At 38.6% G+C, this 14,921-nt stretch overlaps 1 protein-coding gene across 5 annotated transcripts in view; it reads left to right on the top strand.

Moving 5' to 3' along the window:
- The window catches only part of LOC142370092 (sodium channel protein type 3 subunit alpha-like), a 316,646-nt gene that overhangs the window by 95,555 nt on the left and 206,170 nt on the right, over positions 1-14,921 (top strand). For 4 of the 5 annotated variants that reach the window (XM_075452519.1, XM_075452520.1, XM_075452521.1 and 1 more), the window contains exons 7-8: positions 8,779-8,870; positions 13,575-13,817. In XM_075452519.1, the coding sequence (XP_075308634.1) occupies positions 8,779-8,870; positions 13,575-13,817 (335 nt within the window). Of the gene's footprint in view, positions 1-7,128; positions 7,221-8,778; positions 8,871-13,574; positions 13,818-14,921 lie in introns of all 5 variants that reach the window. The other variant, XM_075452518.1, reaches the window with a different exon arrangement.

Here is a 14,921-nt window from a genome sequence, read left to right as displayed (position 1 = left end):
ACACCCCTGTAGTAAAAGGAAAAATAATCATGCTTTAACGTGATTGGAGGAAAATCTGCTGCTTTGTTGGACAAAACCAGAATTTGATTCATAGTAGTAACTGGAGCAAAGACGATGAGGTGAAAATGTTTTAACCCATTAAGGCCGGGAAAGCATTGCTGCATTTCTACCTTTAAAGCCGGGGGCGCTGTTGCGTTATTCTACCTTTAAGGCTGGGAAAGCGTACACGTCTTTTTTCATGTATAAGGTTGTTTCCAAACCTGCTTGTAGACGCTGAAGCACGTGATGAATCAGACTTTGCGTTCTGCGCATGCTCCAGATGTTTTCCCGGGGTCGTGACCCGGAAGTCAAAGGAAACGATATTCCTGTTGTTGTCGCCGTCAGAAAGAAACAAACAAAGCAAGAATAATTACCCAACTATAGCTATAATCGAATTAACGACGCAATTGGAAAGAAAGCGAAAGTAAAGGAAAGAAAGCGAAAGTAAAGAAAAGAAAGCGAAAGGAAAGAAAAGAAAGCAAAAGGAAAGAAGCGAAAGCGAAAGGAAAGAAAAGAAAGCGAAAGGAAAGAAGCGAAAGCGAAAGGAAAGAAAAGAAAGCGAAAGGAAAGAAAAGAAAGCGAAAGAAAGCGAAAGCGAATGGAAAGAAAAGAAAGCAAAAGGAAAGAAAAGAAAGCGAAAGGAAAGAAAAGAAAGCGAAAGGAAAGAAGCGAAAGGAAAGAAAAGAAAGCGAAAGAAAGAAAAGAAAGCGAAAGAAAGCGAAAGCGAATGGAAAGAAAGCGCCGCAAATGGAAAGAAAGCGAAAGAAAAAGAAAGAAAGCGAAAAGGAAGAAGCGAAAGGAAAGAAAAGAAAGCGAAAGAAAGAAAAGAAAGCGAAAGAAAGAAAAGAAAGCGAAAGGAAAGAAGCGAAAGGAAAGAAAAGAAAGCGAAAGAAAGAAAAGAAAGCGAAAGGAATGAAAAGAAGCGAAAGAAAGAAAAGAAAGCGAAAGGAAAGAAAAGAAAGCGAAAGAAAGAAAAGAAAGCGAAAGGAAAGAAGCGAAAGGAAAGAAAAGAAAGCGAAAGAAAGAAAAGAAAGCGAAAGGAAAGAAAAGAAAGCGAAAGGAAAGAAGCGAAAGGAAAGAAAAGAAAGCGAAAGGAAGAAAAGAAAGCGAAAGGAAAGAAAAGAAAGCGAAAGGAAAGAAAAGAAAGCGAAAGAAAGAAAAGAAAGCGAAAGAAAGAAAAGAAAGCGAAAGAAAGAAAAGAAAGCGAAAGGAAAGAAAAGAAAGCGAAAGAAAGAAAAGAAAGCAAAAGGAAAGAAGTGAAAGGAAAGAAAAGAAAGCGAAAGAAAGAAAAGAAAGCGAAAGAAAGAAAAGAAAGCGAAAGGAAAGAAAAGAAAGCGAAAGAAAGAAAAGAAAGCGAAAGGAAAGAAAAGAAAGCGAAAGGAAAGAAAGCGAAAGAAAGAAAAGAAAGCGAAAGGAAAGAAGTGAAAGGAAAGAAAAGAAAGCGAAAGAAAGGAAAGAAGCGAAAGGAAAGAAAAGAAAGCGAAAGAAAGAAAAGAAAGCGAAAGGAAAGAAAGCGAAAGAAAGAAAAGAAAGCGAAAGGAAAGAAGCGAAAGGAAAGAAAAGAAAGCGAAAGAAAAGAAAGCGAAAGGAAAGAAAAGAAAGCGAAAGGAAAGAAAAGAAAGCGAAAGAAAGCGAAAGCGAATGGAAAGAAAAGAAAGCAAAAGGAAAGAAAAGAAAGCGAAAGGAAAGAAAAGAAAGCGAAAGGAAAGAAGCGAAAGGAAAGAAAAGAAAGCGAAAGAAAGAAAAGAAAGCGAAAGAAAGCGAAAGCGAATGGAAAGAAAGCGCCGCAAATGGAAAGAAAGCGAAAGAAAAAGAAAGAAAGCGAAAAGGAAGAAGCGAAAGGAAAGAAAAGAAAGCGAAAGAAAGAAAAGAAAGCGAAAGAAAGAAAAGAAAGCGAAAGGAAAGAAGCGAAAGGAAAGAAAAGAAAGCGAAAGAAAGAAAAGAAAGCGAAAGGAATGAAAAGAAGCGAAAGAAAGAAAAGAAAGCGAAAGGAAAGAAAAGAAAGCGAAAGAAAGAAAAGAAAGCGAAAGGAAAGAAGCGAAAGGAAAGAAAAGAAAGCGAAAGAAAGAAAAGAAAGCGAAAGGAAAGAAAAGAAAGCGAAAGAAAGAAAAGAAAGCGAAAGAAAGAAAAGAAAGCGAAAGAAAGAAAAGAAAGCAAAAGAAAGAAAAGAAAGCAAAAGAAAGCGAAAGAAAGAAAAGAAAGCGAAAGGAAAGAAGCGAAAGGAAAGAAAAGAAAGCGAAAGGAAAGAAAAGAAAGCGAAAGAAAGAAAAGAAAGCAAAAGAAAGCGAAAGAAAGAAAAGAAAGCGAAAGGAAAGAAGCGAAAGGAAAGAAAAGAAAGCGAAAGGAAAGAAGCGAAAGAAAAGAAAGCGAAAGAAAGAAAAGAAAGCGAAAGGAAAGAAGCGAAAGGAAAGAAAAGAAAGCGAAAGGAAGAAAAGAAAGCGAAAGGAAAGAAAAGAAAGCGAAAGGAAAGAAAAGAAAGCAAAAGGAAAGAAAAGAAAGAGAAAGGAAAGAAAAGAAAGCGAAAGAAAGAAAAGAAAGCGAAAGAAAGAAAAGAAAGCAAAAGAAAGCGAAAGAAAGAAAAGAAAGCGAAAGAAAGAAAAGAAAGCAAAAGAAAGCGAAAGAAAGAAAAGAAAGCGAAAGGAAAGAAGCGAAAGGAAAGAAAAGAAAGCGAAAGGAAAGAAAAGAAAGCGAAAGAAAGAAAAGAAAGCGAAAGAAAGCAAAAGAAAGCGAAAGAAAGAAAAGAAAGCGAAAGGAAAGAAGCGAAAGGAAAGAAAAGAAAGCGAAAGGAAAGAAGCGAAAGAAAAGAAAGCGAAAGAAAGAAAAGAAAGCGAAAGGAAAGAAGCGAAAGGAAAGAAAAGAAAGCGAAAGGAAGAAAAGAAAGCGAAAGGAAAGAAAAGAAAGCGAAAGGAAAGAAAAGAAAGCGAAAGAAAGAAAAGAAAGCGAAAGGAAAGAAAAGAAAGCGAAAGAAAGAAAAGAAAGCGAAAGAAAGAAAAGAAAGCGAAAGAAAGAAAAGAAAGCGAAAGGAAAGAAAAGAAAGCGAAAGAAAGAAAAGAAAGCGAAAGGAAAGAAGTGAAAGGAAAGAAAAGAAAGCGAAAGAAAGAAAAGAAAGCGAAAGGAAAGAAAAGAAAGCGAAAGAAAGAAAAGAAAGCGAAAGGAAAGAAAAGAAAGCGAAAGGAAAGAAAGCGAAAGAAAGAAAAGAAAGCGAAAGGAAAGAAGTGAAAGGAAAGAAAAGAAAGCGAAAGAAAGGAAAGAAGCGAAAGGAAAGAAAAGAAAGCGAAAGAAAGAAAAGAAAGCGAAAGGAAAGAAAAGAAAGCGAAAGGAAAGAAGTGAAAGGAAAGAAAAGAAAGCGAAAGAAAGAAAAGAAAGCGAAAGGAAAGAAAAGAAAGCGAAAGAAAGAAAAGAAAGCGAAAGGAAAGAAAAGAAAGCGAAAGGAAAGAAAGCGAAAGAAAGAAAAGAAAGCGAAAGGAAAGAAGTGAAAGGAAAGAAAAGAAAGCGAAAGAAAGGAAAGAAGCGAAAGGAAAGAAAAGAAAGCGAAAGAAAGAAAAGAAAGCGAAAGGAAAGAAAAGAAAGCGAAAGGAAAGAAAAGAAAGCGAAAGGAAAGAAAGCGAAAGGAAAGAAGCGAAAGGAAAGAAAAGAAAGCGAAAGAAAAGAAAGCGAAAGGAAAGAAAGCGAAAGGAAAGAAAGCGAATGGAAAGAAAGCGAAAGGAGCGTTGCTTTTTTCCTGTATAAGGTTGTTTTGCACCAATTATTGACCTCTGCGCCAATGAAATGCATTATAATAGACACGTGAGAGTGTCGTCATGTTCCTCGTGTCATTGTTTCGAAGTTAAGTTACATCGAACAAGCATGGAGGACTTTCAGTGGGAAGACATTTCAGCCGGGAGCGATTTTAAGAGTTTTCTTGGCTTTGATGATGCTGATGAACGTGCTGACCCAATTGATCGAGATTTATGGCGAGCACATATGTTTGAGGATGATTTTGAAGGGTTTGAATGTGAGTGGAAGACTGACAATTAGCACCGTAATCGACGGAGAGATTTCAACCGCACACCAGGGGTGAAAGTCGATTTACCTGCAGATGCCACACCGTTGCAGGCATTTAATCTAATTGAAAATAGTGCTGTTCCTGCACTTTACTTTTTACATTTTCTATTTTCGTGAAGGTGTATGTAAATAAACTCAATTTCCAAAGAAAGCCACAGGTCTAAGCTCTCAAATACTTTTTGAATTTTGTTTCTATCTGCTACAGAGGCTGAGAAATCAATCATTTAGTAGGCGTTTTCCAGAAAAACTTCAGGTTTTAGGGGGTCTTTCTGAAATCGCCCACAGGTTTTACAGGCATTCTTTTCCAGGCGTTTTAGGCCTAAATGGGTTAACTTGAGCTAAAAACGTGGGATTTTTGTTGTTCCCATTATGGATTCAGTACCTGAGCATTTAGTGACCAGAAAACAAGAAACCCTTGGGTAAAAGGAGAGTCTATACCTGCGTAAAGCTGAGACAAACAGATAAATAAAATGAAAACACAAGCTGTCACAAGGCAAAAATGGGTATTTCTGGATCTCTAACACACCGGTTCAGACCTGAACCTTTGGTGTTTCCGGTTAATCGTCTCTGCTGTCACTGGTTCCATCCACTGGTGCACGTAAACGGCCCGTTCTGGCCGCCACTCTCCTCCCACCTCCCCCCCGTAATTCAATCATTCCACCAGTCAAAGCTGCTGAAATATGAGCTGTAATGGAGGGCCGATAGCGGCTCGGGATCAGATGATTTGATCTAACCGGGGGCCCAAAATGGCCGTCGTCGGCTGGCGCCTTTCTGACTCTCGTGGTCTGATTCGATCCTAAGAGGACGTTCGCAGCCTGTGTCCGTTACCTCGTTTATTTCATTATATGCTTGTTTGAAAAGTGTTGCTGTTGTTGGATTTAATGTTTGTGTTGAATCAAGGACACGAGCAAAATAGAAGAGGATTGATTAGACATTAGATTCATGTGGATTCATGTTTCTATACATGTGCAGCAAGAAATACTTTAACATCTATCCTAATAGCATCATTTATGAGGTATAATGTTACCGAATAATTATTCTGTCAATACCGTTTATTATGTCTTTGTCTGGACAAGAATCCTGTTTTTAATGGATTAGTGAGGTTTAACAGACATAACAAGTTCTGGCCGAGGCATTTTATAAGCGAGCCAATTTACTCTTTAAAGATGTACTTATCAATGCTTTTCTGCTGGGGGTAGAAGATTTATAAATCATCAGCGCTTATGCAGCTGTTTTCTGTCACAAAAACACATCTGGAACAATTTTAAATGGCTTTAAACATGTATTCAACGTTACACTTCGTCCTTAAAATGGTCTGAAATTAGAGCAGATGGACTCATTGTGAAGTGATTCATTAATATTGAGTATTTTTAAACAAACAAATAAAATTAAAACTAAACAAACAAAAAGAGGAGAACAAAAACAACAACAAGAACATTGTTCTCCTTCATTCTTTAAAACTATTACTGTAGAACATCTTTGAAATTAGTGTCGTTAATTATTTGAATGGTGCGCTAAGCTAAGCTAACTGTAGCATAACCAGATTAGCTCTTTTAGAGCAGAAACTTGCACTAAATGTTGAAGTTACGTTTGTTGTGTGAAAGCGAACAAATCTTAGGTTAGCTCCCCAAAAATGATGTATTTCAAATTTTAGAATCACTGTGGGATTTTTTTTTTTTGGGGGGGTTAGCGTTAGCATCCAAGCTAGCGGTAGCTATCTTTAGCTAGCTTTATGGCTTTGAGTAACTGATCATTTTTATTTTTCTTTCTTATAAAACATACATTTTCTTTGGCTAAAAAAACAAATATATATGTAATGTATACATACAATAAATGTATTTTTACTCGATACATTTGAACTATCTAAGACAGAAAAGCTAATTCTCTGGCTTTTCTGTTGGTTTTGCCGTAATCTGCATCCTGACTTCTGGTTGCACGTAAACACAAGATTCGCATTTGATGTTCAGCCCAAAAAGTCAGAGAGATTATATTAGAGCAATCAATGGTGCCTCAAAATCACACAGACCTAATGCTCTTTTACTTTAAGTTTAAATTTGGTGCTCTAACCAATCAGGAGTGCACCTCTAAACATTGACATCTTCAGCCTGTAGCTGCGATACATGCACATGTCTGCTGTATTGAACGTGGTGAGGCGGGTCAGTGGATTAGAATAGGGATTTATGTTGTTACAGGACTAAAAATACAAACAATTTTACATTTCACAGTTGATTTGGTTTTATATTCAAGAGTTTATGGGGTACCAAAAAAAGTTTGGTCTTCTGTAACCTGATAGTTGAGGAATAACCACCGATAGATGCTGAAGAAAGGGTTTATCAACGTTATATTTAAGGTAAGTGAAATGTAAAAGTGATTAAAAACGATTTAGTTTAGTCATAGAGAAGTGTAAAAACTGGGATAATATGGGTTTATTTTACCTGGTTAATACTTTTAGATGCAGAATGTAATTTACGACACATCAAATGTGCCATTTTATATTCACTAAAAATATTTCTGTGCTCCAGGTCAGTCACAACTTATTTATTTCAAAAAGAGAAATAAAAGGAACAATTCTTCCCAAAGTTAACGGAAGTTACAAACACAGCAAACAGTTAAACAATAGCTGAAATAATCTAAAACGCATATTTATAACAGTTATAAGCAAAAGTACATTTTTAGTGATCCCAAATTCAAGTAAAGGATAGTTCACACTGTAGGTGTAGAACAGTATGAAGGGAAATGTAGAGCGATGGTACGGTGATATAGCGCCATGCTAACTAAGTAATTAACTACTCTAATTACCCCAGTGACCGTTTGTACAGCCCCAAACAGCAAATTTTCCAGGCTTCTTTCCCCCGTTCAGTCCTCCTGAGAGTTCCTGAAAAGGTTCCACACCCAAGATGGCGCCGCCATTGATGTACGAACCCGCGACCAATCAGCATCTACGTATATCTTGTCTTTGCTTCTAAACCACAACAAGATTTTCAGACTTTGTTATCTTTGTCTCCTTTTGTTGTATGTTGACAACCGCCACACTGCCCCTCACAGGCTGTTAACAGAGTTTATCAAAGTAGGGAACCTGCAGGCGCTGAGAACGTTTAGAGTGCTGAGAGCCCTGAAAACTATCTCAGTCATCCCAGGTAAGGCCTCACCACCACCAGGGGGCGACAGAGGCGCAGTCCAAAAGTTTTTACCAAACACTCGTTATCGTGAACGTCCTCTCTTGTTCGTCACGTGTCTGCCATGTCTTGCAGCACCGGCTCCCCCGCCCATCTCCCTCTCTCTGCCCAATCAGGGATCACAGGTGTAGTCACCTGATCTGCCATAAAGAAACTGTACTGAAAGAAAAGTCGGATACGTCTGAACTGAACACGTGATTGTTAACTGGAGAATCGACGACAACAACTCTCCTCTATTTGAGTTATTAATTAAAAGTCTTGGTGTCTTTCAGTTGCTATTTAGGCTACATCTGGGGCGTCTTGTTGCTATGTTTCGACCTAACTTTGTAGTTTCATTCAGCTAATTATTAAATTGTGACTAATTGAAAAGCAACAATTAATAAAAAAAAACAGTAACTGTCAAAACAGCAGAACACATGTGTTTATTTGCGTATCATATTACATATATTTGACCAGTTTTCCAGTCGGCAGTCGGATAAAATGTGGGGCTAGCAGCTAATAAGCTAATAATAATGTTAGCTAGCTAACTTCAAACCTAAAAGGAAATGAATTTGAGAGTAAAGATGATATTTTTCATTAACCAAGTGTTGTGTAAATGCCAATAATTTTTAATATAAAGAGCACTGTATGATTTACATGAAATTAAATGAAAATGTTTTAGCAATGCTAATCAATGCTAATTAGCATGAACAGTGTTCCAGTTCTTACGGATGTCTTTTGGCAGTCATCAATTCAATTCAATTCAATTCATTTTTATTTATATAGCGCCAAATACAACAAATGTCATCTCAAGGCACTTAGATAATAAAGTCCAATTCAAGCCAATTGGAATTCAATTAATTGTAATCATAATTATTCATAAAATAATCCAATTCGTTCATATAGAGCCAATTCAAAAACAATTTCCTAGCTAAGGAAACCAACAGATTGCACTGAAACTTTGTTTTCGGTCCAATCTCCCAGCAGTAGTTCACAGTAGAAAATTCATGAAATCTTTAGCTGTTTTCTTCAACACTAATTATATAGTTATGTTTTTGTTTACTCCAAAGCAGAATTATCTTCAATGTGTATGAGTTCTTATAATACACAAATATGCCAAACATTTAGCCGTCCCAGCTTCTCAGAAGCAAAAGTCTGCTGGATTTCTGTGTCTTCAGTCACAGTAAACTGAATATTTGCAACATTTTTTTAGGGAAGTTTCCAGTATATTGTCCATTTTCCTGATTGGATTCAGCCTCAGCCCACTTTAGAGATGACACCATATCTCAAACTTCACTGTCTGTGACAGAGTTGCATACTTCTCCAGTTTATATCACGTGCAAAGCTTTGAATATCTGATTTCACTTTCACTTCTGAACCTCCACTGTTGCCGTCCAACCTGGCCTGTCTCTACTGTACCTCTCTCTGTCTCCAGCTGGATCTCCATCTTTCTATCCCTCTGTGTTGGCTTGTTGTTCCGTGTGGTCATACCCTTCTGTGTGTGTCTGTTCTTGTGCTTCTGTCTCCCGGCTTGTTGCAGATATGTCACTGAGTTTGTGGACCTGGGTAATGTGTCAGCCTTAAGGACGTTCAGGGTGCTGCGAGCGCTCAAAACCATCTCTGTCATCCCAGGTGAGAAAGCAGGGGAATGAGTATCAAACGCACCTCTCCTGGCCCGAGTCTGCTGGAGACACTAAATGGCTGTGTTTGAACTGTCATCCTGCATACTACCTGCTGAAATCATGCTTTGTAATCATCACTTCACCAAGGTACCCAGGTAGTATGCAGAAAGAAGCACCAAGGTGGACAACAGAGGCTTAGCCCACAGAAACGTTTAATTAATCAACTCTTGACAGTTAGTCAAGCAATGATACAACAGTAATAAATGCAAATGGCTGCAAATGCATCATGTTTTAATCATAATCAAAGCTTTGGAGAAGCACAACAATCTTATGTAGGCGTGGCTGTGGTGCAGTAGCTTCTTATATCTGGAGCTCAACTTTTAATATATCTGACACAATAAAATGAAACCTGTTGATGTTTTACCAGATTTAGATGCTTGATATCCTGATAAAGACCCATTGATGAGATATTACATGAGTCGTAGGACATGTTCTGACTTCTGACGGAACTTTAAACACCTTAGAGCAGAGTAACTGCTGCCCTCATTCGATGGTTCACTGGAAAAAATCCAAGTCTTACAAGTATATTTGTCTCATTTCTAGTCAAAATACCTCATTACACTTCATATAAGACACAACTGCCTAACAAGTACTATTTCACCTAGATATAGGGACTGGTTTGAAGACATCTTGATAAGGGTAAAACATGTGTTGAGGAGGGACCAATGGAAAGCTATGTCCAGCCATTTAGAAAAGGTGGCTAATCTGAGCTAAACTGTTTTTAGGTTGGGGGACGGGACACAAAGAAGCTCAAAAACAGCAGGTGATGCACCAGGATACCTGCTGTGGAGAAAAAAAATCACAAAGTTAATGACAGCAGTGATAACACGCATGTACACGGAGAGAAACGGTCATGGTTAGCCAACTCTAGCTATGAGCTTTATCCAAAACGAAAGGTTCAAGCTAATCCTCAAAGTGAAGCAGTTGGTTAAGCTAGTTACTGCATACCTTTGACAAAGGAAGTTATTCAAGAAAACCGGGTCCAGAGACGGATTTGGATTGACATCCAAAGGTAAATTTGAGTCAGGATTGAACCAAATCTAAAGAAAAAACAGCTAACAAACAAAAATACATCAAACTAACTCAACAAACCACCAGTTTAATCTAGAATATTCCACAGTGTCTCCAGCTCTGCTGTCGTAATTGGTCATAATTGGTTGGATGGCTCAACTAAACTCCACTAATGTGAAGGGAAACCCTACAGGATGAGTTTTAGAATTAAAAATCTGAATTAAAAACATTCTTTGAAGTTTAAAAAGGAAAAATATGTAATTGTAGCTTTAAATCAAGGTGAATGAAACATTAGCCTCTTGGCTCTCAAATGTATTTTTAAGCCCCATGATGTGAATAATGGATGATATTTGAATATGTGGCACCAACAGTTACTGACTTAAAAATGCTCATAAGCTTTTCATCTTAAATCATCTGACTCTGTAACCTGAAATTAAAGCTTCATGGCAAAATAATACAAAATATTACAATATAAACTTAGCTTATTGGTCATTGCAGGTTTTGGGGAATTCGATGAGATTTCTTGATTAAATTGATCTTCTTTTTAAAGTGTTGTGTTGACAGTTGTTACTAAAGGTTTAAAAAAAACATTTTATGCATTTGTAGCACATGTTTTCCTTCCTCAGTGACAGAAATTAAACTTTAAATTGTGGATTACAGATTAAGACGTGCTGCCTCTGTGTGTCTCCACCGTGCATGTTAGCATGTAGCGCCAGCAGCTAACAGTAAATGTGATGGAAATGTTCCGGCGCCGTTGTAATGACCTTGTTATAACACTGTTTAACACATGTTATAACCTCAGCTGTAACCGTGAGTGATCACTGAGGTGCAGTCGATCATTAGCTTACAGACGTTTCCATGGGAACCGGTCTGTTTCCAATGAATCCACTGAAACCAAAAGAAGTGTTTTCCAGTGAGTAAAAGTTGAAAAGAAACCCGGTTTCTTTAATTCGGTAAGATTTGGACAACCGTCAGCTTGTCTGCACCCTTTGTGTTCTGAGTGTTTTGTTCCTGCTGTTTTTACCGTGTGCTCACGTGTGTTGTGGGGTGTTTTTTGTGATTTTCTCTTAAAGTTTTACTCAGAACTGTTCGATATAATCGCTCTCAGTTTATTGGATGTGTTGTTTACTTATCCAAGGGCATAAAGATGGCTGCCCTTTACTTTTACTGCATAATTTGTCCAACTAACCTCGAGTCAAAACACTGGAAAATAGTTTCCATACAGCTCCTATTCCCAAAAGGTTTTGATCCTGTTTGAAGTGTAAATTAAAACAGAATTTAATGATTTTTAAGAAACAATTTGCAGAACCATGAATAGAATAAACAAAATTGTTTAATCTCAGTCAGAATGTCTCACATTAAACATTTGATACGTTTTCTGTGTTCCACTGTTTCATGAAAAAATCAGCTCATCTTGAATCCGATCGCAGCAAAGTCCGTGTTTCCCCACTGTGCAGCATCCACTCTTCCTTTAACAACATCTGCAAACATCTGGAACTGAGGAGACCAGCTGTTGGACCTCTGGGAGAGGAACGTTGTCCCATTTCTGTCTGATGGAGGATTCCTGGCTTCTCTGCTGTATTTAAATTAGGCCTGGGCAACGATTAAAATGTTTAATCTAATTAATCACATGATTTCCCTGATTAATCACGATTAATCGCATTTGTACGCAAAATCCAAAAAATGAATCCAAAAGTAGCGTACAGCTTTTAGCATTTAGCTTTATTTTAAATGTGCTGCCATATGAATGAAAGTGCCATAACATTTGTTGTGCAAACACACTTTTAACATCAGCATCTTTCTGTAGTTTTTATGTAGAAGCCTCGCTCCACTGTCTGTTTCCTTGAATGACTTGCTGCTATCAGTTGTGTGTTTTGCCTTTAAGTGATATTTTAGACTGGAACTACTACGCTGAGAAGACAATTCAACTTGGCAGTGTTTACAGATGACTTTGGTTCCGTCGACTCCGCCGTCTGGAAGAACTTTAACATGAAAATGGCCGAGTAAAAGTTCCGTACCCTTCTCCATGTTTGGTGGATCCGCCGATTACTTTCTTTTCCTGTTCCACAGCAGACAGCAGCAGACTTTTACAAAATAAAAGCCTGTGAGCAGCAGACTTTTACAGAATAAAAGCCTGTGAGCAGCAGACTTTTACAGAATAAAAGCCTGTGAGCAGCAGACTTTTACAAAATAAAAGCCTGTGAGCAACAGACTTTTACAAAATAAAAGCCTGTGAGCAGCAGACTTTTACAAAATAAAATGAATTAAAAAAAAAAAACTGCGTTAATGCGCAATAAAATATTTATCGGCGTTACATAATTAACGAGTTAACGCGATAATAACGAGTCAACTCGCCCAGCCCTGATTTAAATGTTTTCAGGTGGTGAAACATCTGGACTGCAGCAGCTGGACTCTTCTTCTATGAAGCCGTGCTGCTGGAACAGATGCAGGATGTGGTTTAACTCTGTCCTGCTGAAATAAGCAAGGCCTTCTCTGAAGAAGGGAGCACTGATGGAGCCTTTCCAGATGTTTCCAGCCGATAACCAGCTGGATGCTCCCTCTCCTCTTTAGTCTGGAGGACGCAGCATCAGGTTCTGACCACAGAACAGTTTCCCACTTCAGTCCATCTTAAACGAGCTGTGGTCCAGAGAAGATGCACCAAACATCTGACTTCTTCTCTGCCTGATGGAGCTCTAACCTGCATCTGTGGATGTTATGCTGAGCTGTGTTCAGACAGTGATTCCTGGAAGTGTTCCTGAGCCCAGGCATTGATTTCCAGGACAGAATCAGGTCTGTTTTTAATGCAGAGCTGCCTGAGAGCTGCCTGAGGGCCTGACGGTCACAGAGATGTCTCCAGATCCTCTGAATCTTTGATGATTTTATGATCTGTAGATGATGGAAGATTCAAAGTCACTGTTTTGAAATGGCTCCAAAATCTGCAGACTCAGTTTGTTGCAGATTGCTGAACATCTCTACATCTTTAATTCTGAGAGACTCTGCCTCTCTAAGGCGCTCTCTTTATCCCCAAACAGGCCACTGACCTGTTGCTAATGAACCTAATTAGCTTCATCATGCTCCTCCAGCTGTTTCTTTTTACTTTTTTCAGCCTTTTGTTGCTCCCGTCCCAACTTTTCTGAGACGTGTTGCTGCCGTCATATTAAAGATGAGCTCATATTCATCATTAAATAATAAAAATGTCTGACCTTAAACATGAGGCGTTGCAGTGCCCATCTTATCACAGTAAGGGATCGTCTTGCCCACCTTCATCTCGGGCCATGAGAGGGTTTTCACTTAAGTTTCCACCCAGTAAAAATGATTGAATTCTGTTTTTATTTAAATTTCTCAGTGTCCGAACTTTTTGGAACTGGCTCAGAGTTAAATTATGTTTTGGTATTCTTCACTTTCTGCTTTGGCTGCATTTTAGTTTTAGTTAAATTTCTGGATCTGGAGCTTTAATAATGGACCCAAGTGGCAGCCATCTTTACCCAACCTTTGTAGAGTCAAATTAAGTCACCTGTTAGATTAGATTTATACATCTTAGACTAAATTACCCATGAAACGGGTTATCGATCAGTTAGTTAGGGTGACTTCCTCAGTAAAGAGTTTTCTAAGAGTTAATCCTGCATCCCGGCGGCTCCCTCAGGCCTGAAGACGATCGTTGGCGCTCTGATCCAGTCGGTGAAGAAGCTCGCTGACGTGATGATCCTCACGGTCTTCTGCCTGAGCGTCTTCGCCCTCATCGGCCTGCAGCTCTTCATGGGAAACCTGCGGCAGAAATGCGTCAGGACCACGGCGCACTGCATCAACGGCAGCCTGCCGGCCAACACCACCTTCTACTGCAACAACAAGACCTGGGCCTCCATTAAAGACTTCATCGATGATGAAGGTGAGGCTTTCCTTTTGGTTTTTCGTCCCTTTTTGATCAAGGTGAAAGCAGTGAGTGAGCAGGCGTGAGGAATGTTGATGTTTTAAAGGTGTGATTTGAGTTTTTCTTCAGGTTGGTGCATTTAGAAAATGAGGTAATTAAGCTGCGAGTGACCCAGCTCGGCTTTCTTGAAAATATGTCAACACAGAGGACAGATTCTATTCTTCTATATTAAGAAATGTCGGGCTTAGCTTTAAACGACCAAGTTAGCACTTCAGCTAACTTTCCTACTTTTAAGTTTTGATTCAGAATTTTCTAGTTTTGCTGCAGTTTCTCAGTTTATGCTCTGATACAAAGATCCGACGTGTAACCGAGGGTGTTCCTCAAGGCTCAATCCTGGGACCACTTTTTTAAATTTTGCATATCAGCCGATCTATACATCAAATTTTATTTATCTGATGATATGGTGATGTTCTGTGCTGCGTTGTGTGGTTTTAAACTTGTTCTCAGATGCATCATTGAAGCTCCTGAGTCTTCTACTGCTGTATACGAGGGAAATCCTAGCTTGTTGTGGCTGTATCTGCTCTGCAGGTCGTACAAAACAAGAGAATTAAATAGTTATCAGTTCGCTTCCTGTATTTCAAACTGTGACACAACAATCTGTCACAACCTGCCTGTAAATTGTCTCTAAAACTTTGCTGAACCTTGAGTTTGTTCTATCATAAAAGGGCTTTGAGCTGGAAAACAAAAGGAATCGGGTTGGATCATTTTGGGCGATGACGTACGGTGGCTCTGAGCGATCAAACGTCTCTCAAAAAGCATTTGACTCATGCGGAAAAAGCGCAGAAAACTGAACCTGTTCTGAAAATTATAAAGGTGGAGAAAAACTTTACAGCTGAAATAAAGAAGGTCATAAATAAGTTTTAGTTTCTCTTTAATTTAATCAGGAGCAGAGTTCCAACACTTGTGGAACTGTCACATGAACTGATTATCGACCTTAAACGTGAATAAAGTCACATGACAGCCAGCCAGTCCCACCCTGTGCGATCTGCACTTCATCTTTAAACTGGGTTCAGGTATTTAAGACTATTTAGAAGCGGTTAAACTAAACGGTTACTAAAGTTG

The sequence above is a fragment of the Odontesthes bonariensis genome, chromosome 20 (genome assembly GCF_027942865.1).
Source record: "Odontesthes bonariensis isolate fOdoBon6 chromosome 20, fOdoBon6.hap1, whole genome shotgun sequence".
Lineage (NCBI taxonomy): Eukaryota > Metazoa > Chordata > Actinopteri > Atheriniformes > Atherinopsidae > Odontesthes > Odontesthes bonariensis.
The sequence above is the reverse complement of the archived record's forward strand: the minus strand, read 5'-3'. Positions and strand labels throughout refer to the sequence as shown.